This window comes from Sarcophilus harrisii, chromosome 5 (genome assembly GCF_902635505.1).
Source record: "Sarcophilus harrisii chromosome 5, mSarHar1.11, whole genome shotgun sequence".
Taxonomy (NCBI): domain Eukaryota; kingdom Metazoa; phylum Chordata; class Mammalia; order Dasyuromorphia; family Dasyuridae; genus Sarcophilus; species Sarcophilus harrisii.
Window position 1 is genome coordinate 178328673 of NC_045430.1, and position 24245 is coordinate 178352917.

Sequence of the window (24245 nt, forward strand, 5' to 3'; positions counted from 1 at the left end):
GTTGTGTAAAAAAAGAAAAAAAAAATCATGATTTGCCTCAGTTTCCCCATCTGTAAAATGGGGAAATCATAGTACCTATCTCTCAGGGTTTTTGTGAGAATCAAACGAGGTAAATAATGACAAAGTGTTTAGCATAGCCTTGCATATAGTAAGTCATATATAAATATTGTCACGACCATTATTAGCTTGGTCTGAAGAGGGATCAGGTAAAGAAGTAGAAAGAAGTATCCATGCTTAGCTATCAAGGCTGAAGGGCTTCTGTTCAGATCCTGACTCCACTACTAAGCTACCTATGTGACTATGGGCAAATCTGAACTCAGTTTCCTCATCTCCTCTTGGGAGAAGACACATTTTTCACAGGATTTTAAAGATATTCTAGTCAGTCAACATTCTAGGTAGGAAAGTGAACGCAGGTAGGCTGGTACTGAGAACAGACAAGCCCTTATTCTAATATTTGTTGCTGGACCTAACAAAGTCAATGATAATTAATTATTAATAAGTGAACATTTATCTAGTTCTTTAAAGTTTATGAAGGACTCTTCAGGACAACAAGGAGATGATATGTGTTTTTATTATTATAATAAGACAATTAGTCTTGAGAGAGAAAAAATGAGTTATCCACAAGGTACATAGTTAAGAGATATAAACTACTCTGAACTAAAGGGAAGAATTCAATGTTCTTTTTTTTTCTAAATGAAGCATCTACGAGGATGTAGGCTTGCCATTCTTTGACCAAGAAGCTTGGTACTATTTCGTGGGGTAGCTTGCCTGAAGATAGTAACAGTTTTACTAATACAGGTGACATTATCCAATCCCCCTTCCCAAATGGCCTCAGGCTGAATATTCTGTGGCTATGACAACTGCTGCCTTTGTTATTCATTTTACCTGGTTATACTTGACTCCCTCATCCTCAAAAAACCCTCACTTAGTCAGTTTGTCCCCCTAGTGGGTTATGATTGATAATAAAAATAGCTAACATACTTATAATTATCTCGTTTGACCCTTAAAACAACTCTGGGAGATGGGTGTTATTATACCCATTTTACAGATGAAGACACTGAGGCAAACAGTGGATAAATGACTTGCCAAGGATCACAGAGGTAGTAAGGACTAAGACTGGATTTGAATCCAAGTCTTTCTGACTCCAGCCCAGCACCTCTCTGCCCCATAGATATCTGCCTCCACTTCATTGTCTCTTACTTTTTTCTTAACTTTTTGGTAAGATTGTTCCAATATCATCATTCAACTGAGACCCCTTTCTGCAAAGTTATCAATGATCTTTAAATGACCAAATCTAATGGCTTTTTTTTTTTCTCAATCTTCATTCTTCTTGATTCCTTTTCATTCACCTTTTAACACTTCAATCACCCTTTTCTTGGTACTTTCTTTTCTCTGGGTTTTTACAACAATACTGCCTACTGGTATTCCTCCTATCTGACCACTTCTTTATTTCCCTTGCTTCCTGTAACTGTGGCTGATTCAATTAATGATTAAATGCTTATGTAACACAGGCTTAAGCAAATAGATCACTATGTTAGATATCAGGAATACAAATACAAAGCCAAATCTGCATTCAAGAAAGTAGTATTTTACTAGGAGAAACACCATAATGGAGTCAAGAAATTAGGAAATGTGTGCAAATCAGGATCAAATTAATATTGAGAAACACAAGTGAAAATGGACTTTTATCTTCTAAATGCTCCACTCTCCGGAGGTTAGTTTGCCAGCTTTCTGGCCACATGGGTTGAATGGCTTAGAGATTGTCCTGGATTTTACCATAGAAGAGGTATATCAATCACTTGCTGTTTAAGTGGCTATTCAATTGATGGAAATTTTCTAACCTTTTTTTCTACCCAGGCTTTGGGTATGGGGAAGAGGGAAAGCTTTACTGATTGTCAGGCATAATTGTATTGTTGAGAATCAGTGTACCCAGCAGATAAACTGACTCTAATTTTGGAGATTTTTTGATCTTTAGATTTTCATCTCATAATTGTTGAGTCAGATTTCATATAAAATCAATCCTTAACTTTCACAGGGATAGCATTCCTCCAAAATGAGCAAAAGTAAAAAATGCAAATGTTGATATATTAATCTATGGGAAATAGAGGTTAGGTTCCTAGGACCACCAAAAACTGTAATCTTTCACTAGATAGTTCTGAAATTACAATTTTCTGCATACAATTCTTTATAACAAAACATGAATTCTGAAAACATACACTTTTCCTAACATAGTAACCAGGAAATAACCTATAAAATGTCGTTCACAAAAATAAAATTGGCAACATGCAAACTTTCTTCTTGCTAGTAATGCCCTAGAATTCAGTGACCTTTTGCGCTATTTTTGTTGTCGTTCCACAATTTCAGTCTGATTCTTTGTGATCCCTTGGGGTTTTCTTGGCAAAGATACTAGACTGGATTGCTATTTCCTTCTCCTTCTCTTTCTCTTTGTGCTAATATCTCAACATAAACAAAAACCCCACATTTGATTTTGGACAATATGCACTTTTCATCACACATGAAATCCACAGTACCATAAATATGATACAATGAAATTCTTAAAACTAAAACTTTTTTTTAACTTGAATTTTACCTTCCATTGTGTCAGATGGTAGTGATGGGGGGTGGTGGGGTGGTGGTGGTGGTAATTGTACTGCATACCTAATCATTGATTCATTAACACCAATCTTGAAGTGACAGTACCTGCAGACTTTCCTGCATGAAGTTTATTTAACACCTTTGTTTTTTCACTAATCTGTATCACTGACTTTATACACTTGGACTTAGATTCCAAAAGACTTGCACTCTGTTTGAGGGACAACTGCAACAGAAAGCTTGAGTTTTAAAGGGAAACAATGAAAATATGCACATACCACAGTGAGATGAACAAGACTTGATATGCTACCAGCTTCTCCACAGACCTGCACAAACTTTTGTTTCTTTCTCTTTTGTGCATGGCGGCAAATGTGTATGGTTGCCCACCTGAAAGTGAAAATGACTACTACTACTAATAGTCTTTTTTAAAAAGTCTTTTATTTTTCCAAATATATGCAAAGATAGTTTTCAACATTCACCTTTTCAAAACCTTGTGTTCCAACTTTTTTTTCTCTCCCTTCTTTCCCCTCCCTAAGACAGCAAGCAATTTGATATAGGTTAAATATGTGCAACTCTTCTAAACATATTTCTATATTCATCATGCTGGGCAAGAAAAATCAGATCAAAAGGGAAAAAAACATAAGAAAGAAAAAACCATAATGCTTATAATCTTGAAAAGTAAATGCACAAATATTGAAGATTGACTGTAGCTCTGAGTTTCCTCACTCCTCTAATAAAAAACCCCAGTATAACATATTTGTACATCTCACAGCTAAAGCAACCCAATAGAGAAATAGAGCCAATTCATTCTATAGTTTTCCTAGCTCATTGTTTCTTACTTGTTGATTGTCAATTAAATAATTGATTGGGAGCTTTAAACTCATCCTACTGAGGAATGACTAGAGAAAGCCTCCACAAAAAGCAATATGTGTCTAAAGCCTCCTTTGGGGTTCTATCTTTTCAGACACAGGTTTTTGAGATCACACCAAAGAATGAAGAAGAAGTTACAAACCTGAGGCAACTGGAAAGAGAAGCTCACCTTCAGGTATTCATTCTGGTTGGATCCATGTTTATCAAAGGGGATTTTATGTAGCGTTAAAAAGAGTGATTAGATTCCCTTTCTGGAAATATATCTGGTCAAATATAATAGAGCATTAACAAAGGATCTTAGAGGATATCAGATAAAGAAACTGAGTCCCAAAGAAATCAAATGACTTCCTCAAGATTACACAGATTATAGGTAGTCGGGTTTGAACCCAGGGCCTCTTATGACAGATCTAACATCCACTTCCATTCCACCACACTAATTCCCTATTAAGTGCTTCAGAATTTGGACTCAATTGAAAGTAAATGAGACTGTGATTCAAGAATGTTAGGTCCTATTCTTAGCACTTCCTCTAATGAACTGTGTGACTTTGGGCAAATTTTCTGGGCCTTCATTTATATATTATATATATATATATATATATATATATATATATATATATCAGTTTACATTGGTAGAGGGAGCTTCACAGATCCAATCTGAAAAAATAGGGTTAATGATACCTGTCCTGCCTATGTCAAAGAGTTATTGTGGGACTAACAGTAGAAGACAGATATGATAATATTTTGAAAAGCTAAAAGCTCTGAAAATTGATTAGGTATTATTTAAAATTATTAACATGTTTGCATTCTGATAGATGCATAACTTTATTATGAAATACAACACAAGTTTTGAATCATTTTTTGGGACATAATGATGTCCAATCATTACTAAAAATCATAGGCTTTCTAATATTATATTAAGAACATAGAGTTTTTAATAATGGGCCAAAGTGGACAATTTTAATATTCAGCCTGCCTGTGATAATATTATAACTTTACCAAAGGGATTATCAAAATGAGGGGAAAAGAAAATAGGTCCATTGCACTGGAATGATCATCCCAGCTTATTTTGTTCTTTCTTTTTATAGCTTGATTTCTGGAAGTCCCTCACCATTCCAGGGAAGAAGGTACATGTTCGAGTTCCCTTTACAGTCTACAGGCAGTCAAAGTTTTCTTGGAAGCCATGAAATTCCTTATTCCATCATGATTGAAGATGTGCAGGTGAGTACCTCAAAGATCTTTCCTCTTTCAAGCCTGATTAAAATGAACTAATCATAAAGTCATTCTCATAATTCTCTTTTATTCTTTGTAGCTCCCACTTGGTTCTAAAATCAATTGACTGACCCCTTTCAATAGGCAGTCATCCCATGGGAGGTGGGAACCTCCTTTCTGTTATGAGGAAATCTGGAGATAATGAAGGAAATAAGAAAAAGCTTTCTGGGTGTACATAGAACTGAGGAGTTATAACCCTATGTCTATTTATATGAAGACCTCAGTTTTTTTTTTTTTCAGCACTGCCTGCTTTCCCCTGCTATAAAGTGAATCAATTTTGATTTATGAAGGTGGACACAAAAATCATCTGACTGTTCCAACAGAGACACATGTCATGATGCAAGCTAACCACTTAAGTGGTCATGGATGCTTCTTACAGAAAGTAATTTTGCTAGTCTAAGTTCTCCTTTCCATTGACTAACTTGTGTTTTCTGACCAAGAAAACTGTAGTTAAAATATGATCTGTAGTTTGATGTTGATCATCATTTGAGGATAATGTATAGCACTACAGCTGGTATGTTCAATAAGAGGAAAAATAGGGTCTGAATTGTTACTTTACTTAGGATTTCTGTCCATTTTCTTCAGTCCCCACTTTTTTCCTTCTGCTCATATGACAAGGATTGCCACAAATAAAATATAATGGAAATGATTTATCCTAGACTCTGCTGGACAAAGAGAATGAAGAGATCCTTTTTCATCGAACGAGAGAAATAAAAGGCAACTTCAATTTTGGAAACTACCATAACTTGGAAGAGGTGATTTTTTTCAGACTGTTTATCTTAAGAAATGGATAGTTTTCCTTGTTTCAGTATTCAGCTTTCTAAGGAACTAGCCTCTGTCCTCAACTTCTGCCCTAAAACTCTAGTTTCCATCAAAGGTCCTTTTCCTGGGATGTATGAACTTGTTTTTCTTTTTTTTAATGTATTTTAATAATAATTTCAGCATAATTATCTTCCTTTGTAATCTTATATGTTTGATTTTATTCATTTAAAAACATCATTCTGAGGAGTCTATGGACTTGACTAGGCTGCCAAACAGGTTCAAGATACAAAAAAAGTTAAGGACACTTGCATCTAAATAGTTTGCTTACATCAGATTTGGAAATATGAATCCTCAAATTAGGGAAATGCTAAGGATCAGGCCGCTAACCTGGAGTATGGGATCCTACTGCTATCATTTCTCTGACTTTACCTGATGACTGTCTCTGATACTCTCTACAGGTATATGGAAGTTCTGTCTGGGAATAAGGATGGGAAAGAGAGAAAGTAATACATGGAGATAGGAAGCAAGAATTTGTCACCAAGAAAATGTAATTTATTTCCATTTGGCCTTCATTTAATATTTACCATGAGAAAAGATACATGGAAGGAAACCTGGACGAAGATACAAAGACAAAACAAAAAAAATTCCTGTCTTCAGAAAGCTAAAATTCTACTATACATTGCTTATATTTTATAGAAATATTTTTGCTTAATTTCTTGTGTTTAAGGAGCTAAGAAAGCCTTTTTAGAAAGTTTTCCAGCTGGAACAGTTAACATAGAAATATGTCGCACAGTGGGTAGAGCACTAGTCCTGAAGTCAAGAAGACCTGAGTTCAAATTTGACACTTAACAGTTCCTAGCTGTGTGACCTTGGGCAAGTCATTTAACCCCAAGTGCCTCAAAAAAAAAAAAATAGAAATATGGCCTTGTCATGGGGATAAGAAAATACAATTTTCCTTCTTCTTCAAAATGCTTATTTTTTCTCAATTAGGATTTGAACCATGGGTTGTATGGTTTATTATTAACTATCTCAAATTAAAATATTAACATATACAAACTGCCTTTGGTATTAATGCACTGATGAAATGGGACAGGGAAAGAGAAAATAGTCCTAAGTTGAAATGGTAGTTGATTTAACAAATCTTGCTTTATCTGTACCTTAAAATTTCAGATTTTTCAACAAATGGACCACCTTGTTGAACAGTACCCAAATCTAGTGAGCAAACTGCAAATAGGACATTCTTTTGAAAACCGGCCTATGAATGTGCTTAAGGTAAGTTGAATCTAAATGGTTTTTATTATTTGCAGTGGATTGCTCATTCCTCTCCAAACAGCAGCTATGTTTTATGCAATATTGTATATTATATTTAAGTGCATTTTAAAGAGTTGCAAACAAAGTTTTTTTTTTATAAATATGAGACATGGGAAGGAAGATCAATGATGATGTAGAATTAGTTTAGAGTAGAGTGATCAGGAAAGGATTTATATAGGAAGTAGTTTAAATGGACCTTTAAAAACTGAGGAGGAATTCAATAGATGAAAAGGGAGAGAGACAATGTTCCTAAAATAGGGAATAGCATCATACAGACACAGAGAAGGAATTTTACTCAGTTGTTTTTCAGCAGTTTCTGACACTTTGTGACTCAATTTGGCTTTTCTTGGCAGAGATACTAGAGTGGTTTGTCATTTCCTCCTCCAGCTCATTTTATAGAAGAGGAAATTGAGGAAATCAGTTAAGTGACTTGCTCAGGGTCACACAGCTAGAAAGTGTCTGAGACTAGATTTGAACTCATGAAAATACATCTTCCTGACTCCAGATGTCTTAATGTAGTGTAAGTGAGGTTAAGGATTCCAAGCATTCCATACATGTCCTTGTATAATACAAGACATGGGGAGAAAGCTCCTGAGACAGAACAAAACACAAGATCGAAGTCAGTCAAAAAAGTAAAGAAAGCCAAGTTTATTGAGGGAAAATGTGAATGGCTGCCAAGGAAGGTGGGAAGAAGAATGGTCCTTCGAGGATGCTAGATCAAAGGGGATAGGCCAAATAATAAAACCTGGTGGATTCGAACTGGGTTGAGTAAGACTGGACATTGGGAAAGGGGAAGAAAATCTGCCTGGTATCTAGGTCAAAGTCATGCTGGGGACAATATCTGAGAAATTGAAGAGGGTGACAAGGGATCTGAGCTTACTAGGGTTCTTTGTTTAGTGGGGTGGGACTCTACTGTGGTCTTTACACCAGAGGTCTATTCAGGGGAGCAGAGAGCAGTGTGGTTTTGTTGTTCTCTCAAAGGAGAAGCTATAAATTCTATAGCTTTTAAAATTCTATCAATTCCCTTTTTACTCTGTTCTGATTTTCTAAAAGCCAGGACTAAGTTGTAAGATGTTGGCGTGAATGCTACATTTTTAGCCAACAAAAGAGGGAATAGAATTGCTTAAAATTGGTCAAGAGCTGTCAGAAATATTAATGTTCAAGTTAAAATTTTATCCTATGTCTTTTAAAACAAACAAACAGGGGAAAAGACAATGAATGGGAAGGGGGTCATGGGAGAGGAAGAAAGAATAAGAAAAGAATGAGTGGAGATGGGGAAGGTCTCACACTTCACCTTTTGTTTTATAGTTTAGCACCGGAGGAAAAAAGCCTGCCATCTGGTTAGATGCTGGGATCCACGCCCGAGAATGGGTTACCCAAGCTACAGCATTGTGGACAGCTAATAAGGTGATTTTCACCCAAAATTATAGATTTTTTTTCTAGGTTCACATCTGACTCCTCCACATATGTGGTAAAAGTAGTCATATTGGTTTAAATATAGAGAGACAGACCGTGATTTTTTATAATAAAAGCTTTTTATTTTTCAAAATGTATTTAAAGATAGTTTTCAACATTCACCCTTGTGTTTCAAATTTTTCTCCTCCCCCTACTTCCCCCATTTCCTAGGCAGCCATATAATCCAAATCTAGTATAGATTAGACATGTGCAATTCTTCCAAACATATTTTCACATTTATCATGCTGCACAAGAGAAATCATATCAATAGGGAGAAAAATGACAAAGAAAAAAAGAAGAAAGCAAACAATAACAGAAAAGTGTAAATACTTAGTTGTGATCCACATTCTGTCCCCATAGTACTCTCTCTGGATGCGAATGGCTTTCTTCATCAAAAAACTGTTGGAATCGCCCTAGATCATCACTTCATTGTTAAACAGAACCAAGTCCATCTCAGTTGAATCATTTATTTAAAAAAATAATTCAGATCTGGCATACCTGTAATCCATCCAATAGTCTCTTTTTTGCTGTTGTTTCTATAACATGTCCGGTTAGAATTGTATTTGCACCTAGAAACCCATGTGCATATCTGGTTATTTTGCCTTAAAAAAGATAGGGCTGGAGAAGGGCAATTAATGTATTACCATGGGATGTGGAACTGACCTTAGCAATCATGTAGTCCACTCCTCTCATTTTAAAGATGGTGAAACTGTGAGTGAAGTGACTTGCTCAACATTGGTTGTTATTATTGTTCAGTCATTTCACTTGGGTCTGATTCTCTGTGACCCTACATGAGGTTTTCTTGGCAAAGATACTGGAGAGTGGTTTTTCATTGGTAAAAATCACTAGGGGTCAGAATGGATTGCATTGTCCATTAACTCCCGGAATGCTAGCATGAATACTGAAACTGAAGCTTTAAGAAGTTAATTTTCAGATAAAATAAAAATTTTGGCATCATACAATGTAAATCCACTTTTATGGTATGCTCCAGATGACAGGAGGATGACAAATTGTCACACTCCATGGTGCTGTGGACTCAACACTTATACTAGCCTTGCCCAAGAATCAGGAAGACCTTGAGAGGTTCAAGCTTTGTCCCTTACACATTATTGTCTCCACTGTGATCCTTGGCAAGTCACTGAGGTTCTCAGGGTTTCAGGCAATTCTCTAAGCTACAGAACAGTCTAAGCTACATTAGTTAGAGGGAATTTCCTTCCTGGAAGTTCTATATAAACCAATGAAATTACAGGTTGGAACAACAAAAAGACAGCCTTTTCTGCCTACTTCACAAAACCTCCCACACAGCAAGCTGTCACTGGTCAAAACAGAGCCTTGGCTTGGATTTGACCTACTACAGTATTTCTTAAGTAATTCCAAGATGACATATCATACTCAGGATGTTAAAAAGAAATGCTTCTTCATTAGCTCTGTGTTCATAAGTGGGATCATCGGTACAGATTCTGGGAGCTGGCTTCTCCTTCCTCCCAGGCCTTCCACTCCCAGCACAATTAAAATGTAGTTACCCTTTGGAGTGGTACAAAACAGCTCTTAAACAATTTAAAATGGCTAATGACTACAAGTGAAGAGGCTTTTTGTGCAATATATCTACAATTGCAATGTAATGGCATGTAAATAAGCAAATGTAATCTTTTAACCTGTTCAAGACAACAGGTTCTGCATATAAGGAACATGTGGTTTTAAGACAGAGGCTGGATGCCTATTAGTCAGGAATATTGTTCAGATATGGATCAGACTGGATCGAGGTCCCTTTCAACTCTAAAGTCTATGATTCTATATGTATAGTTCAATTGATGTGAATGGGAAGTCTTGTAAAAACGCTCTTCTCTATAGGAGTTGATTGTCCCCTAAAGCAAAAAAAGCATTCTCAGATTCTTTTGGTCCTTGGGGCCATTAGAATGGGGGGGGGGGGCAATGATCTTAGTTACTTTATATTGCAGAAAATTTTTTCAGAATTAATAAAGCTTGTGTTGTCACATTGGAGAAGGTTGAGGGTCTGTTTGGCCCCAGAAGACAAAACTAGCATAAATGAATGGAACTTTATGAGAGGATGGAGAAAGATTCAGGTTCAGTTAAGGAACTTTCTAACCAAATTTTTTGACTTTATTTTTAGTGTATTTTAAAATTAACAAGTCTCTTTACCCTGCTCCTGCCTCTTATCCCCTAAAGAAAGAAAAGAAAAAAAAAAACTTGTAATAAACATACATAGTCAAGAAAACGAGTTGGCCATGTCTGGAAAATGCATATCTCAATCTGTATCTTGAATGTATTATCTCTTGGTCAAAAGGTAGATAGAATGTTTCATCATGGGATCTCTGAATCATGATTGATCATTCGGTTGATAGAATTTCCTTTTAAAGCTGGTCTTGGAATGCTATGCTTTATTGGCCAGTAAATTCCTAATCCTGGAGTTCTTTAAGCAGAGATTGCATGACCAGTTCTTTTTCTGTATGCAGAGAGCATTTTCTATCCAAGGCCTATTGGGATTGTCTTGGATCACTGAACCATTGAGAAGAACAAGTCTTTCATAGCTGATCATTGCACAATCTTGCTGTTATTGTGTACGATGTATTCCTGATTCTGCTTGCTTCCCTCATTATCAGTTCATGTAAATCTTTCCAGGCCTTTCTAAAATTACGTTATTCATCATTTTTATATAGCAGTTACCTTCATATTCCTTAACTTTCCTTTACCTTCATATACCACAACTTATTCAGCCATTCCCCAATTGCATCTACTCATTTTCCAATTCTTTGCTACCACAAAAAGGGCTGCTATAAACATTTTTGCACATGTAGGTCCTTTCCCCTTTTTCATGATCTATTTGGGATGCAAACTTAATAGTGGCCTTGCTGGGTCAAAGAGTATGCACAGGTTTTTTTTTTTTAAATTTATTTATTTAATATTTTCCACCAGTTACATTCAAAAATTTTTTTAAATTTCATTTTAAGATTTTTGAGTTCTGGGTTCTCTTCCTTGTCCCCACCCACAATTAAGAATCCACATATGGAGTTATGCAAAACATTTCCATGAAAGTTAAGTTGTGGTAAAAAATATAAATCTCCCACCCTAATGAAAACAAAAACTTTCAAGAACAGAGAGAGACAGAGAGACAGAGAGAGAAAGATAGAGAGAGAGAGAGAGAGAAAGAGAGAGAGAGACAGACAGAGAGAGAGTAAGTAATAAAGAATGCTTTGATTTATATGCGGACTTGATCAGTTCCTTTTCTGGATCTGGATAGGATTTTTCATCCTAACTCCTTCAGAGTAGGTGTGTATGATTGTACTACTGAGAACAAGAAAGTCATTTATACTTATATATAAATAAATATATATAAAATTTTATGATAAACTTTTTTGTTGTAAATAGTATTTTACTAAGTGTAAAGATACATTTTAACATGAATTTTTAAAATAAGATTTTAAGTTCCAAATTTTTCTCTTTCTTCTCCCCTCCTTCCACAAGATGGCACAGTTATACATGCTATAGGTTATATACATGCAATTATATTAAACATTTATAATAAACATTCTATATAAGATCAGACAACAGAATATTTAGAGAACCTTCAATCACAACAAGGATAGCTGGGCTCACATTTTGAGAATCATCAAAGCTTTCTCCATTGTTTATCTTAATCCATAAGCAAAGAACTACTTTTTTTTTTCCTGAGGCAATTGGTGTTGAGTGACTTGCCCAGGGTCAGCCAGCTAAGAAGTGTCTGAGACCAGATTGGATCCTCCTGACTTCAGGGCCAGTGCTCTATCCACTGCATCAGCTACCCCATGGCTCAGGAACATCATATCTCTGGATTCCTGGAAAATTATCTGATGTCACATTGTCTCTGTTGAGATCGCCTCTGATTATGGAAAGGACCCATCAATCACAAGCCTTTTGGATGCAATGGATATCTTCCTTTTGCCTGTTACAAACCCAGACGGATATGTCTTCTCTTGGATCAAAGTAAGCAAGTCCTCTTTGATTATTCAGTGATTACTAGAGGATGTAGAAAAATATGTGTGGTTAAAAAAAAACCCAAAGGGAATAAGTTGATCTTTCTGTCTTTGTTTTTCCCCAAGTCTACTGAGCTCCCTTCACTCTGAGATTTACCCAGAGAGAGGCCTATCATCTCATCTTTCCAGTTGGAAACGACTTTAGGAGTAGTCTCAGTCACACAGGCCTCTTAGACTGCTCTCCAGAAGGTGGTTTTTATGTGGACAGCTGAGTGAACTTCTAATCATCTCCATGGTTCAGTAGTAGGAATGAGAACAAAGTGAAGAAGTATGTCCCCTGGCAAATGAATTATGCCTGAATTCAGACAGGTGATATAATAAGGTAGTAAATCAGGAAAGGAGTTGGGTCAGTCATATAGCAAGAATGAGAAACAAGAGGTCAATGAATGTTGTGACCAGCACAACACAAAAGGGCTGGTGGCGGTTGAAAATAAGGGGTTGCTGATAATTCAACAGAGCCATTTGTTACAAGAAATCAGACTGCTTATACATCTGAAAACCTTTTGTTTTTATGAAAGACATTGTTCTGTGACCAACCCTGTATTCTGTTTTCTATGATCTAACTCTCTGAAGCATAATGTCAGTATCTGGAAACTTAATCTTATGTAAAGTTCACAGTGCCCCAGTGATTGTGGCAGGACCTTGTTTTCTCATGATTTCAAACTTAAATGCAGCCTTGATTAATCTTAGGAGGAGGGGATAAATCTCTAGCTTCCTGGGAGTTCTCTACAAATGAATCAGCTGATATGTTGGAACACCTGGGATATTAAAGGCAGCAGCTGAGAAGAAGAGGAGGGGAAGTGATTTACACTGGAGGGAAGGGGAATTCAGATCAATGAAGTCATGGCTCTGTCAAAGTGTGCAGGCACGGTCCTTTTTTTTTTTTTTTTTTTTTTTTTTGGCTGAGGCATTGGGGTTAAGTGACTTGTTCATTGTCAGACAGCTAGGACGGGTTAAGTGTCTGAGGTAGGATTTGAACAATGACTCTTCATCCAAGACCAAAAAAACCTCCTGACTCTACTCACTGTGCCGTCCAGCTGCCCCTGTCGCGACCCTTTCTAAGGCCATTACCACTGCCCTCTGAAAGTTGCTCCCCAAAGCACCCCGCACCGTGGCAGGATATAGTCACTCTCCCCGCCGGGAGGGGAGGCAGCCTGGAGGCCGCAGGAAAGACTGAGCAGCTGGAGCTGAGGTGCCGGGTTCTTAGAGCAGGAGCCGGTTCCTAGTCACGCCCGTCCATCTAGGCAGGAGGGAGTCTCCTGTGGCTGCAGCATGAGGCGGAGGGCCGTAGCGGGCTTTTTTGTCCCGAATCCCGGGGTCACCGGGATACGGAACGAGCGCCGGGGGTCCCAGTCCCGGTCCCGCTCAGAGTTTATCCGTCTGGCTGAATCCCAAGGGGCACCAGGCAAGCCTGTGCTTTGGCTGCCTGCCTCCCAGCGCCACGTTGATCGGGAGTGGGCGCAGCTGGCTGGCTGAGTGACTGGAGGGAAGATGGGGCGCAGAAGTGCTAGCCCTGCAGCTTCGGGGCCTGGGCTCTTCCGACCGGGAGGGTGGGAGGGAGCGCTGAGGCGGCCGGGCCGCCCTGTCCATGAGGGTGCAGTGGTCAGGACTCTCAGTCACCCACTAAGGGGAGCCACCCGTGGCCCCGGCTAGACTCGGAGCCCGTCGGGCCGGTTCCTTTGGAGTCTGTCAAGAAGAGATGACTTCAGGAGTCATAAATAATTAAAAAATAAATACATAAGTACACGAAAAAGCAACAATGATTAGTCATGTTGACCCGGCCCCAGAGGTCAGTGGGTGGGCAGCGGTGCTTCCTGGGCGATGAGAGCGGCAGCAGCCAAACCTCGCTGGGGAGGAGAGAGGGCAGAGCCCCGGGAGTCCCCCTCAGGGCTAAAATGATGTCTGAGTGACCAGGAGGGAGCTCTCGGTCTTCAGCCAAGACTGGGAGTCAGGCAGGCAGCCCAAGGCCTGCTAGTCATTGCTCCACTGGGTAGAGGTTTCAATATACGCAATATAAAAGTTTTTTTCTGGGGCCTTTTTCCCTTGAACACTGGAGCCACTTTAGGCCTTATGTCCAGATGCCCCCTCAATGCCCCAGTTTTGTGACCCTGGCACTGCTGGCCCTGCGCCCATGATGGTGGCCAATCAGAATACACAGTCAAGGAAGGGGAGAGCTTGGGAGGTTTTAGCCAAGTGGCTAGTAGACAAGTAAAACTGTGTCACATGCCAAAGTTAGGCCCCCAAATGGTGAAATAAGGTTTAGGAGAAATTAGAAAATTATCTTTTTTCTATATCATACTGAGAAACGTGTTCACTACACAATGACTCTTCATCCAAGACCAAAAAACCAAAAATGTCAAAGCTGTAGACCTGTTGTCTGTAGGTTGTTTAAAGAGATAGGCTTTTTTTTTTTTAAACCTGTCATCTTGGCTGGGCAACATAAAAGAGAAAGATTAGATGACTGGCATAAGTATTTCTGCAAACAGACATCTCTTTCTCCATGGCCACAGGTACTTACATGTACTCCCTGGGCCACAAGTAGAGAGAAACTAAGGAAGTTCCAAGGGAAGCTTCTTCTGCTTGTACTGTTTCTTGTGTTTTTCTCTAATGCTCTGTTTGGGTTTCTTAGAATCGCATGTGGAGGAAGACTCGGTCTAAGGTTTCTGGAAGCATCTGCGTTGGTGTTGATCCAAACCGCAACTGGGATGCAGGCTTTGGAGGTGGGAAACTTGATCCCAGAGTACAAGCTTTTTTTTTTTTCTCCCTCTTTTCTTTAGAACAATCTATCTTAAAAAAAAAATAACCCAAACCAACAAATAAATTCAAAAAGTCCTGAGTAAGCTTCCTACTTAGGTGCCATGAACTCTTTTTGTTGGGCTAAGAATGAGACACAGTTGTATGCCTTGCTTTTCTCATGGTCAAGCTTGGATTTGGAGAAAGAGAACCTGAATTTGAATCCAATTTCTCTCACTTAGTATTTGTGGGACTTTGAGAGGATCCCTTGTCCACTCTGGATCTCAATTTTCTCTTGGGTAAAATAAGTGCCATTGGATTGTATGGTCTCTCTAGTACCTTTCAGTTCCAAGTTATATAGTCGGAGGAAGCCCTCTTCAGCTCCCAAGAGCTTCTTTCTTCTGGAATTGTTGACTTTGGCCCATAGACTGAGTCCTGGAGGAGGCATGGATCAGAAAGAGTATGATAGCAAAAGTTATGACCTTGCATAGATGTCTTTCTTTTTCCTGAATGTTATAAAGTTTTTACAATTTTGACATAATTTTATTTGCAAACTGGCACTTGAAATTAAATTTAATTCCCTTTCCAAATCCTGTTCACCTTATGTTCATGGCTTCTTAAAGTTCAATGATAGGTATGACAAGACCAAAAAAGGGCAAGTGCATAAGACAAATGCATCGACTTACTGAATTTTAGAGCTGGAGGGACTTTCGAGGTTTAAATCAACCTCATTTCACTGATTCCTTATCATGTCAAGACAAATGCCGGATACCAAATACATTGTTCACAATGTCACATTTTGTCCAAAATATTGCACAACCTAACAAGCTTAAAATGAGAAAAGGAACAGAGGTTGTGTTTGTTTCTCTGTACTCTTTCACTATCCTAGAGGTGAAGAGAGAACAGATTCACTTCTTTCCCCTAATATCCTTCAGAATTCTAGATCCCACCAGGGTAATAATGAGTAAGTCCTCCCTGTAGGCTTGAATTACAGACCTTCCAGGATTTGGGTCCTCCAGAATCTTATGGTTGCCCCTATGACTTTAAAGATGACTTTGGGATCTTCATGATTTTTCTATGACTTTGTGACTTATGGGCAAAATTCCCTCCTAATTTCCATGGAAAGAGTTTGAGTTAATTCAGTAGTTTTCTCTGTTGCACTACTAATAGGAGTGTTATTTTGTTATTTAATAGTTTTCCACTTGTATTTGGCTCTTCCAGACCCCATTTGGACTTGTCTTGACAAAAATCCTGAAGTGGTTTGCCATTTCCCTCTCTAACTCATTTTATAAATAAGGAAACTGAGGCAAATGAATTGGGTGACTTTCCCAGAGTCCCACAGCTAGTAGGTATCTGAGTCCTGGATTTTGAATCTTCTTGACTCCATGGCCTGTTCCTATGTCACCTGGGTGTCCAACCTTACATGTTATAATTGCTTAATGAATACTTGTTGGATTGGATTGGCAAGGTGTCTGGGGGAGGGCAAGAAAGATAGACATTCTGTCCACTGTGCCACCTAGCTGCCTCACAAAGGCTGTCCAGGTCTATTTCCCGATACTTTCCTCTAGATGGTTTCTGAGTCCTGCCCTCTTAGAACTGATGATTCTGTGCTCTGAGATAGACTTTAATGACCCCATTATCTCTTTGGAATTGTGTTTTCCTTTCAGTATCTTTTAATCATCCACAGGACCTGGAGCCAGTGACAATCGCTGCTCTGACTCATACCATGGACCTAGTGCCAACTCAGAAGTTGAAGTGAAATCCATTGTGGACTTCATTAAGAGCCATGGAAACATCAAAGCCTTCATCATCCTCCACAGCTACTCCCAGCTGCTCATGTTCCCCTACGGGTATAAATGCAGCAGATTTTGATGAGTTGGTGAGTCATTTGCTCTTCCCAGAATTGTTGATGTTTTCTTGGTTGTTTTGCTTCTATTATTTGCATTTCAAATTTGAGATAAGATGACAACACCCACTTTTCCAACCTGAAGGTCCCAGTTGGAAAGGCCCATTGTGCTTCTTTTCTTCTTTCACACATCAAGTGTACTTGGAAATGTGACCTCAACTTAAGGTCAATGAAGGATGCTTTTAAAATGAAAAACAAAGCGTTCTTAAAAGTAAAAAGAAAATTATGTGAACATATATTATTTTTGGGATTGCTCAGGTAGTACAGTGGCTGGGCTGGAGGCAGAAATTTGTCTTCCTGAATTCAAATCTGGCCTCAAGACTCTTCTCCCTGCTGCCCCCTCCAGAGGCACTTGGGATTAACTGACTTGCCCTTAGTCACACAGCTAGAGCAAATTTGAGAGCAGATTGGAACCCGGGTCCTCCTGATTTCAGGGCTGGTGCACTATCCACTGCACCAACTAGCTGCACCAAGGCCTCATCACTCTCAATATCTTTGTCACTCTCGGAAAGTCACTGAACTGTGTTTGCCTCAGTTTCCCCATATGAAAGATGAGCTGGAGATGGAAAAGATAAACAACTCCTGTATCTTTGCTAAGAAAACTCCAAATGGGGTCAGGAAGAGTTGGTCATGACTGAAGCAATTTAACAACAAAAATTTTAATTTTCATACTATTTGGCAAATATTCTTTACAAAATATCTCTTTTAAGGACATGGTACAGAATAGGGCACACCAATTGTTTTAACTTATTTAACTGTCAGAATTCAACTTTAACTGTTTGAAGGGTCACTGCCAGCTGCTTTGGAGTACAAAATAGATAATCCTTTTATGTGACCTATAGTTGATCCTCTGTGTTGGGATCTAGCCAATAGGGTAGTCCTGAGAGTTTGTAGTGCTCCTCATTGGTCAGATTTAGGGATGGGGAAAGCAGGTTGAGCAAAATCTCAATGCAAATCTGAGATTGAGTTTTAGCTTTGCTACTTACTGGTTATGTGACTTTGGCTTTGTGACTCATTTTCTTTGTCTGAAAAATAAGACCAATAATATCTTCACTACTTCTTTTATAAGGTCATTGTTACAACCAAGTAAGATAATATGTAAAGACATTTGGAAAGTGTGCTATTAAATGTAAACTTGTAACTACAATTATAAGCAAACATTTAAAACCTTAGTTAAATTAGAATTTTTTGCCATCAACAATTTCTAGGAAAAGGCTGATCCATAAGTATTTAAGCCAAAATACAGTTTTATTTTTAAGATGAAGTGCACACACACATACACATGAACTGTCAGTGTTTGTTTTGGAGTCTCATTCAATCTAATCTCTTATACCTTCTTCATGTATCTCTCTGTACAATGGGAACTGGTAAAAAATCATCCCCAGATGTCACAGAAAGAGTCAATTATCTTGGCTGTACTAGGCTTTTTCACTCAGTTATGTCTTGACTCTGTGACTTTACTTAGGGTTTATTTGGCAGACTTACTGAAGTGGTTGGTCATTTTCTTCTTGAGCTCAACTGAGGCAAATTGGGTTAAGTGACTTGCCCAGATATGAACTCTGGAAGATGAGTCTTCCTGACCCAAAGCCTGGTACTCTATGCAATATGGCATCGCCTAGCTGCTCCTATGCTTAATTAGGAACTAAGGATTCAAAGATGGGAGTGGGAGAAAAAGTACAGTCCTGCTCTCCTGGAATTTATAATCTAATAATGACAGCACTTATAAAAATGAATATGACACCAGGGAGGATGTATTTAGAGCACAGGAGAAGATTCAGCAGATAAATTTAATAGCATTTTAAGAAAGATTTTCAACAGCAAGAGTCAAAATCCAAATAGCTCTTCTTTTACCCAGGAAGCCAATTAACCAGAATACCCATTCTTTGAAAGGGAAAACCATGGGATATCAAGCAAGAATTATGGAGCTCCAAGAACTTTTTCTCTGTTTCTCTCACTTTAGAATCAAGTGGCCCAAAAAGCTTCTGAGAATTTGACCTCCCTTTATGGCACCAAGTACAAAGTGGGACCAATCTGCTCTGTCATCTGTAAGTATTTTATGGGCTTGGAGGTTTGCTGTGGTCTTAGGCTCTGAAAATAAAAGGGATTTCCCCTTCAACTTGTGAAAACCCAGTGCTGTTATTTACACCTCAACCATGACAGAACTTCTCTCTGAGCTGAATGGTGGCTGGGACAAAGATATTCCCAGAAATTGGAGAGGGTGTATTCTGCAGCACACTTGTCAGAGAATCTCATGGATAGAAGGGATCACAAAAGCCATTTAAGCCCAATGGCGAGAAACAGAAATAGAAATGGAGCCCAGTGGGCCACATATTGATTTATAAAACCACAAATGAATATTGTTTATGTAATATTGCATTTTTATTTATTTTGTTAAACATGTCTCAATCCAGTTCTGGTTCTATAGTTTTGTGGAAGTCAAGTTTGCCATCTCTAATCTAAATCTAAAGTAGGAATATTCTGCATTGTGTCCTTAACAAATGATTATCTAGCTTCCATTAGAAGGTCTCCAGTATTAGGGACCCCAGTGCGTTTCCATGTTTAGACATCAACACCTACTTGCCACTAGATGGAAAAAACAGTCACCTTTTGACCTGTTGCTCTGTAGAGCTTTCCATTGGTACAAATGTGATTCAACCAACACTCTAACTCAGGCTTTGTTATTGTATTAAATTTGTTCTTCCTTGATAATGAGGTTGATGACTGCTAAATGTCTGGATCCTGTGTCCATGACGAAAGGTCTCCATGTTAAAAGCTGACCCAGATGGCTTAATAGTTATGCCATATGACAGTCATTTGACTTTACTGATTGTGGAGAAGGTGGGATATAAAGGAACTTGGGAACTTTGAGAAGTCCCTTGTACTCCTAGAGGTCTCCTGTGCTCATCCAGGCATGGGGAAGGCAACAGGGACTCCCATGTTTACTGGAGAATCTGTATGGCTCCTTCTGGTTCTGTTTTAAAATCTCCAAGAAATGTTCTCTTTTTTGCAAGCAAAATAGAGAATCGGTTATCCTACTGGGAATGCTCACAGAATGTTTCAGTACCACAGGTCCAATGACTTTCCTTAAAAAGCATTTCTTAGAGCTTGACCAAGTGAGTGGATTTTTCTAGGGGAATATCAGAGTTGGTCCTGTTACCACATGCACTTTCTGGGACCACTCAGTAAAAAGAGGGAAATTGGTCTTCTTCTCATGGTCACTAAGATTGTGTTTCTCTTCAAAATTTTTTTAAACATCGGAGACATCATTCTGTTCAAAGTGAGAATCCAAGGAAGAAGGGATGGGCCTTCAATCACACTGCCAGCATCCTTTACCACCTTCCTATTCCTCAAGGGATTATAAGCATAAAGAACAGACACAGTATTCTCTTCTGGAGCCCTAACTATTGTGATCGAGGGGCAGAGATCTCCAATTGTGGAATATAGGACTTGACTAGTTCATAAGTAGCTGGGATGCAAACCTGGGTAACATGACCAGATCTGCTGGCGTTGCCAATTGAGAAACTACCTCTTATCATTTTTGGCTCTGTACTCGTTAATAAATAAGTTACATTTCTTAAGTATAGTCCTGTTGGGGTGAATCTGGTTAGCTTCTCAAAGTTTCTCCATGACAGGTTTAAAAAAATGACCAGATGGTATTAATAAGGCAGCAGTATTTCAGTCCCACACTAGGGATTGTTGTGAGCTCATTCAACTTAAGTATCCTCTTCTTAGTTTGAATCTTAGATGTGTTCTCATTCCATTACCTACCTAGAGTTGACCCCATTTTCCTGGCTTCATTTCAACTTTAGTAATCACCACATTTTGCATATTTGTGTCAATGAAATCACCTACCTTGCTTCCTGTCCTATGATGCTCTGATGCTCTCCTGTAGAGGGATAGAACACCTGTTCTACTCCACCCCAAAAGTAATTACATTTCTGTGGCGAGTAAAACATTCCTGGGACATGACTCTTTCGATGAACTCTCAAGGAAGAGGAAGATTTAACACATGAAGGGAATATATTTCAGGTATACAGGTAATAAATAGTGAAGAATGAAGTTGAGAATAACTGACTGTTTACTTTGGCTGGAATTCCAGAGTATATGAAATAGAATAAAGTGTAAGACTTGGCAGGGGGAGTAGTTAGATGGCACTCTATCTAGCACCAGCTCTGGTATCAGGAGAACCAGAGTTCAAATCCAGCCTCAGATACAGACTAGCTGTGTGACCTGGGGAAAACCCTTAGCTCTATTTTCCTCAGTTTTCTCATTCCAGTGTGTTTGGCAAACTCTGCCAAAAACAAACAAACAAACAAACACAAGTGGGGTTATGGAGAGTTGGGCATGTTTGAAATGACTCAACAAGAAGACTGGAAGAGTAGGTTGGAGGCAGACCTTGGGGGGATTAAGCTAAGAAGTTTTTCATTTTCTTCTACTGGCAGTAGGGAGCCTTAAAAAGTAATTGATCTCATTCCCTATCCAATGGGTGAATCTCTTGTCTATGGCGTCCTTGATAGGTGTTTATTTAGCTTTTGGCTTTTGGAGCTTTTGGGAGCCATATAAGCTTTCTTGACCCTTGTCTGTATTCTAAATCTTTTCTGACAGGTTCTTGATTTTTCTTTTTTGAAATTTTATCAGTGTTTTATTTTTTGCACCCCAGTTATACTATATTTTCTCTTCATATAAGCCCCATACTAGTAACAAAGAGAAACAATGAAGGAAAACTGATAAGGATAAACTGTAACATCAGATGTCCCCCGTAACACCTAGAGTTTCCCACCTGTCTATCAGAAGAGACAAGTGTTTTTCATCACATACTTTGGGACCATGAATGGTTGTTGAATTTGTTCTGAGTCCAGCTTCCTTTTAATGTTATTGTTGTTTAGACATTCCCTAGGGGTAGACAATTGTGGTGTTAAGGGGATAGAGAGCCATTCTCAAAGGCAAAAAGAACTGGTTCAAATCTCCTCCATCCGAACACTTTCTGGCTATGTACCCTAGGTATATTACAATGCTAAGTTCTCTAGGCATCCCTTTCAAACAATAAATTATATAGGAGTGGATAGGTAGAGGGAAATATCTATACCATTGAAATCATAGATCTTATCCCTATGTCAGTTTCTTCATCTAAAAAATTAGGGGGTTAGACTGGATGACTTTTGAGGGTCCCGGATATCTTGGTTTACCTTATTGTAGCAAATTGTTTATAGTTCTCCTGGTTCTGCTTTCTTTCCTCTGCATCAGCACATACAAATCTTCCCATGCTTTTCTGAATTCTTCATATTACTTATTTGTTTCTGTGTAATCATTCACACATCCCAGTTTGCTTAGCCATTCCCAAACTTACTTTCTTGATGCTGCCAAAAGCTAACTCTTCATATTTTAGTCTAGATGGAATCTTTCTTCCTCTTTTTGGTCATCATGTAGCAGTGATTGAAGTGACTGAACCAATATTTTTGTTGGTTATAGTTGTGTGTTAAAAAAAAGGGATGACAGGGAGAGGAAGAGTGCTGACTGGTCTTAATGAATTGCTGATACTTAATACAACAAGGTTTCAGAAGAAGGCAAGCTCCTTGAGTTCTTTCTTTAATCCCCAGCACCTACCTCAGTCTTTACACATTTAATTCAGTTGTTTTTCAGTTGTGTTTTCATCTGTGACACCATCTGGGATTTTCTTGACAAAGATAATGGAGCAATTTGCCATTTCTTTTTTACACTCATTTTACATGATGAGGAAACTGAGACACACAAAGTGAAGTAACTTGCCCATGGTAACTCAGCTAGTGAGTGTCTGAGGCTGGATTTGACCTCAGGAAGATGAGCCTTCGGATCTCTGGTCCATATCCCTAGCTGATACACCTTACATAACCCGGATGCCTCCTGAGTGCTTGTTGTTTTGGGACAGCACAATACTTGGAGACGGTATCCCAGATACCTATTTTTCTCTTTTGTCTTTCAGACCAGGCCAGTGGAGGAAGGATTGACTGGTCCTGTGACTATGGCATCAAATATTCTGGTTGCTGTGGTTTCCTCCTGCCAGCCAGTCAGATTCTTCCCACTGCGGAGGAGACGTGGTTGGGTCTGAAGACGATCATGGAATACGTCCGAGACCATCCCTACTAGCTCTCTGGAACTCTAAGGTGAGGCAACAAGTCCCTATCATTAAAGTCTCATTTTAAAGCCAGATTTTTGGTGCCATCATTTCCTCTTCAAAGAGTAATATTTTATGTGAAGATTTACTTCCTTATTCAGTGGTATGATATCAGAATTCATTTTGTTATTCATTCATTCAACAAGAATTTATTAAATGCTGCTCTGTGTCAGGCACTGGGGACATAGAGACAAAAACAAACAAACAAAAATAGTCCCTTCCCTTAACTTGCCTTTTTGATTGGGGGAAAAACACATATTGGCAAAGGGTGATTATTATGTGCCAGAAGCAGTGCTGAGCATTGTGTGTGCAGAAACAGACCCTTTCCTCAAGAAGTTTACACTCTCATGGGAGAAGATGTGCATATATACGTTTATGAATCACATATGCAAGTTAAATGTGAAATAAACTCAAGGTAGCTTTTTGAAAGGGCTTCCCAGTAGCTGGGGGAATCAGAAAAGGGTACATGTAGAAAGAAGGTCGTGTTTGAGTTTCATTTTGCAGGGAACCAGGAATTCCAAGAGGAGGGAGGAAGTATAAAGTGGGAAATGAAGTCCAGGCGTGAGGGACTGTCAGGAAAAGAGTTTTGCGTGTCAGGAAAAGGAGAGCAAGATAGTACGGTGTTCTGAAGGGAATAATGTATAAAAAGATTAATAAGGGGAGAAGTTGTAATAAATATTGGGGGGGTGTTATTCAAGACAGTTTATTTTAATTTTTTTCAACTAACCAAAATCTACCTTCTCTCCGTCTTCCATCCTCCCACTCCCATTGAAAAAAAGTCCTTGTAATAGATATGTTTAGTTGGCTAGTTAAACAAAATAAATTCCCTCACATACTATCTATCTACCTACCTATCTGTGTCTATCTATCTATCTATCTGTCTGTCTATCTATCTATCTATCTATATATCATCTATCTATCCATCTGTCTATGTACTTATACACATATATCCTACATATCTCTATATAGAGTATATATACTCAATCTGTATATACACATACACACACATACCCATCATCAATCAGCTGGGATATTGGTAACATATTTCATCATGAATCAGCTGAGGTCATGGTTAATCATTGTGGTAGCCAGAAGGAGAGTTGAGAAGAGATTTAAATGACAAACTAAAGGATTTATATTTGGTCCTAGAGGTAATAAGTAACCA

The 24245-nt window shown here is 38.5% G+C and overlaps 1 protein-coding gene across 1 annotated transcript; it reads left to right on the forward strand.

Annotated features, from left to right (window-relative positions):
- Positions 1-2614: 2614 nt before the first annotated feature.
- On the forward strand, positions 2615-23063 carry LOC100931516 (carboxypeptidase A2). Its single transcript, XM_031940219.1, is given in 14 exon segments — positions 2615-2641; positions 3557-3637; positions 4548-4605; positions 4608-4643; positions 4646-4680; positions 5391-5486; positions 6664-6765; positions 8113-8211; positions 12130-12240; positions 14920-15010; positions 16711-16885; positions 16887-16902; positions 18890-18974; positions 22889-23063. Coding segments are annotated over 14 exon segments (1176 nt in total). The 3' UTR covers positions 23053-23063.
- Positions 23064-24245: the final 1182 nt, after the last annotated feature.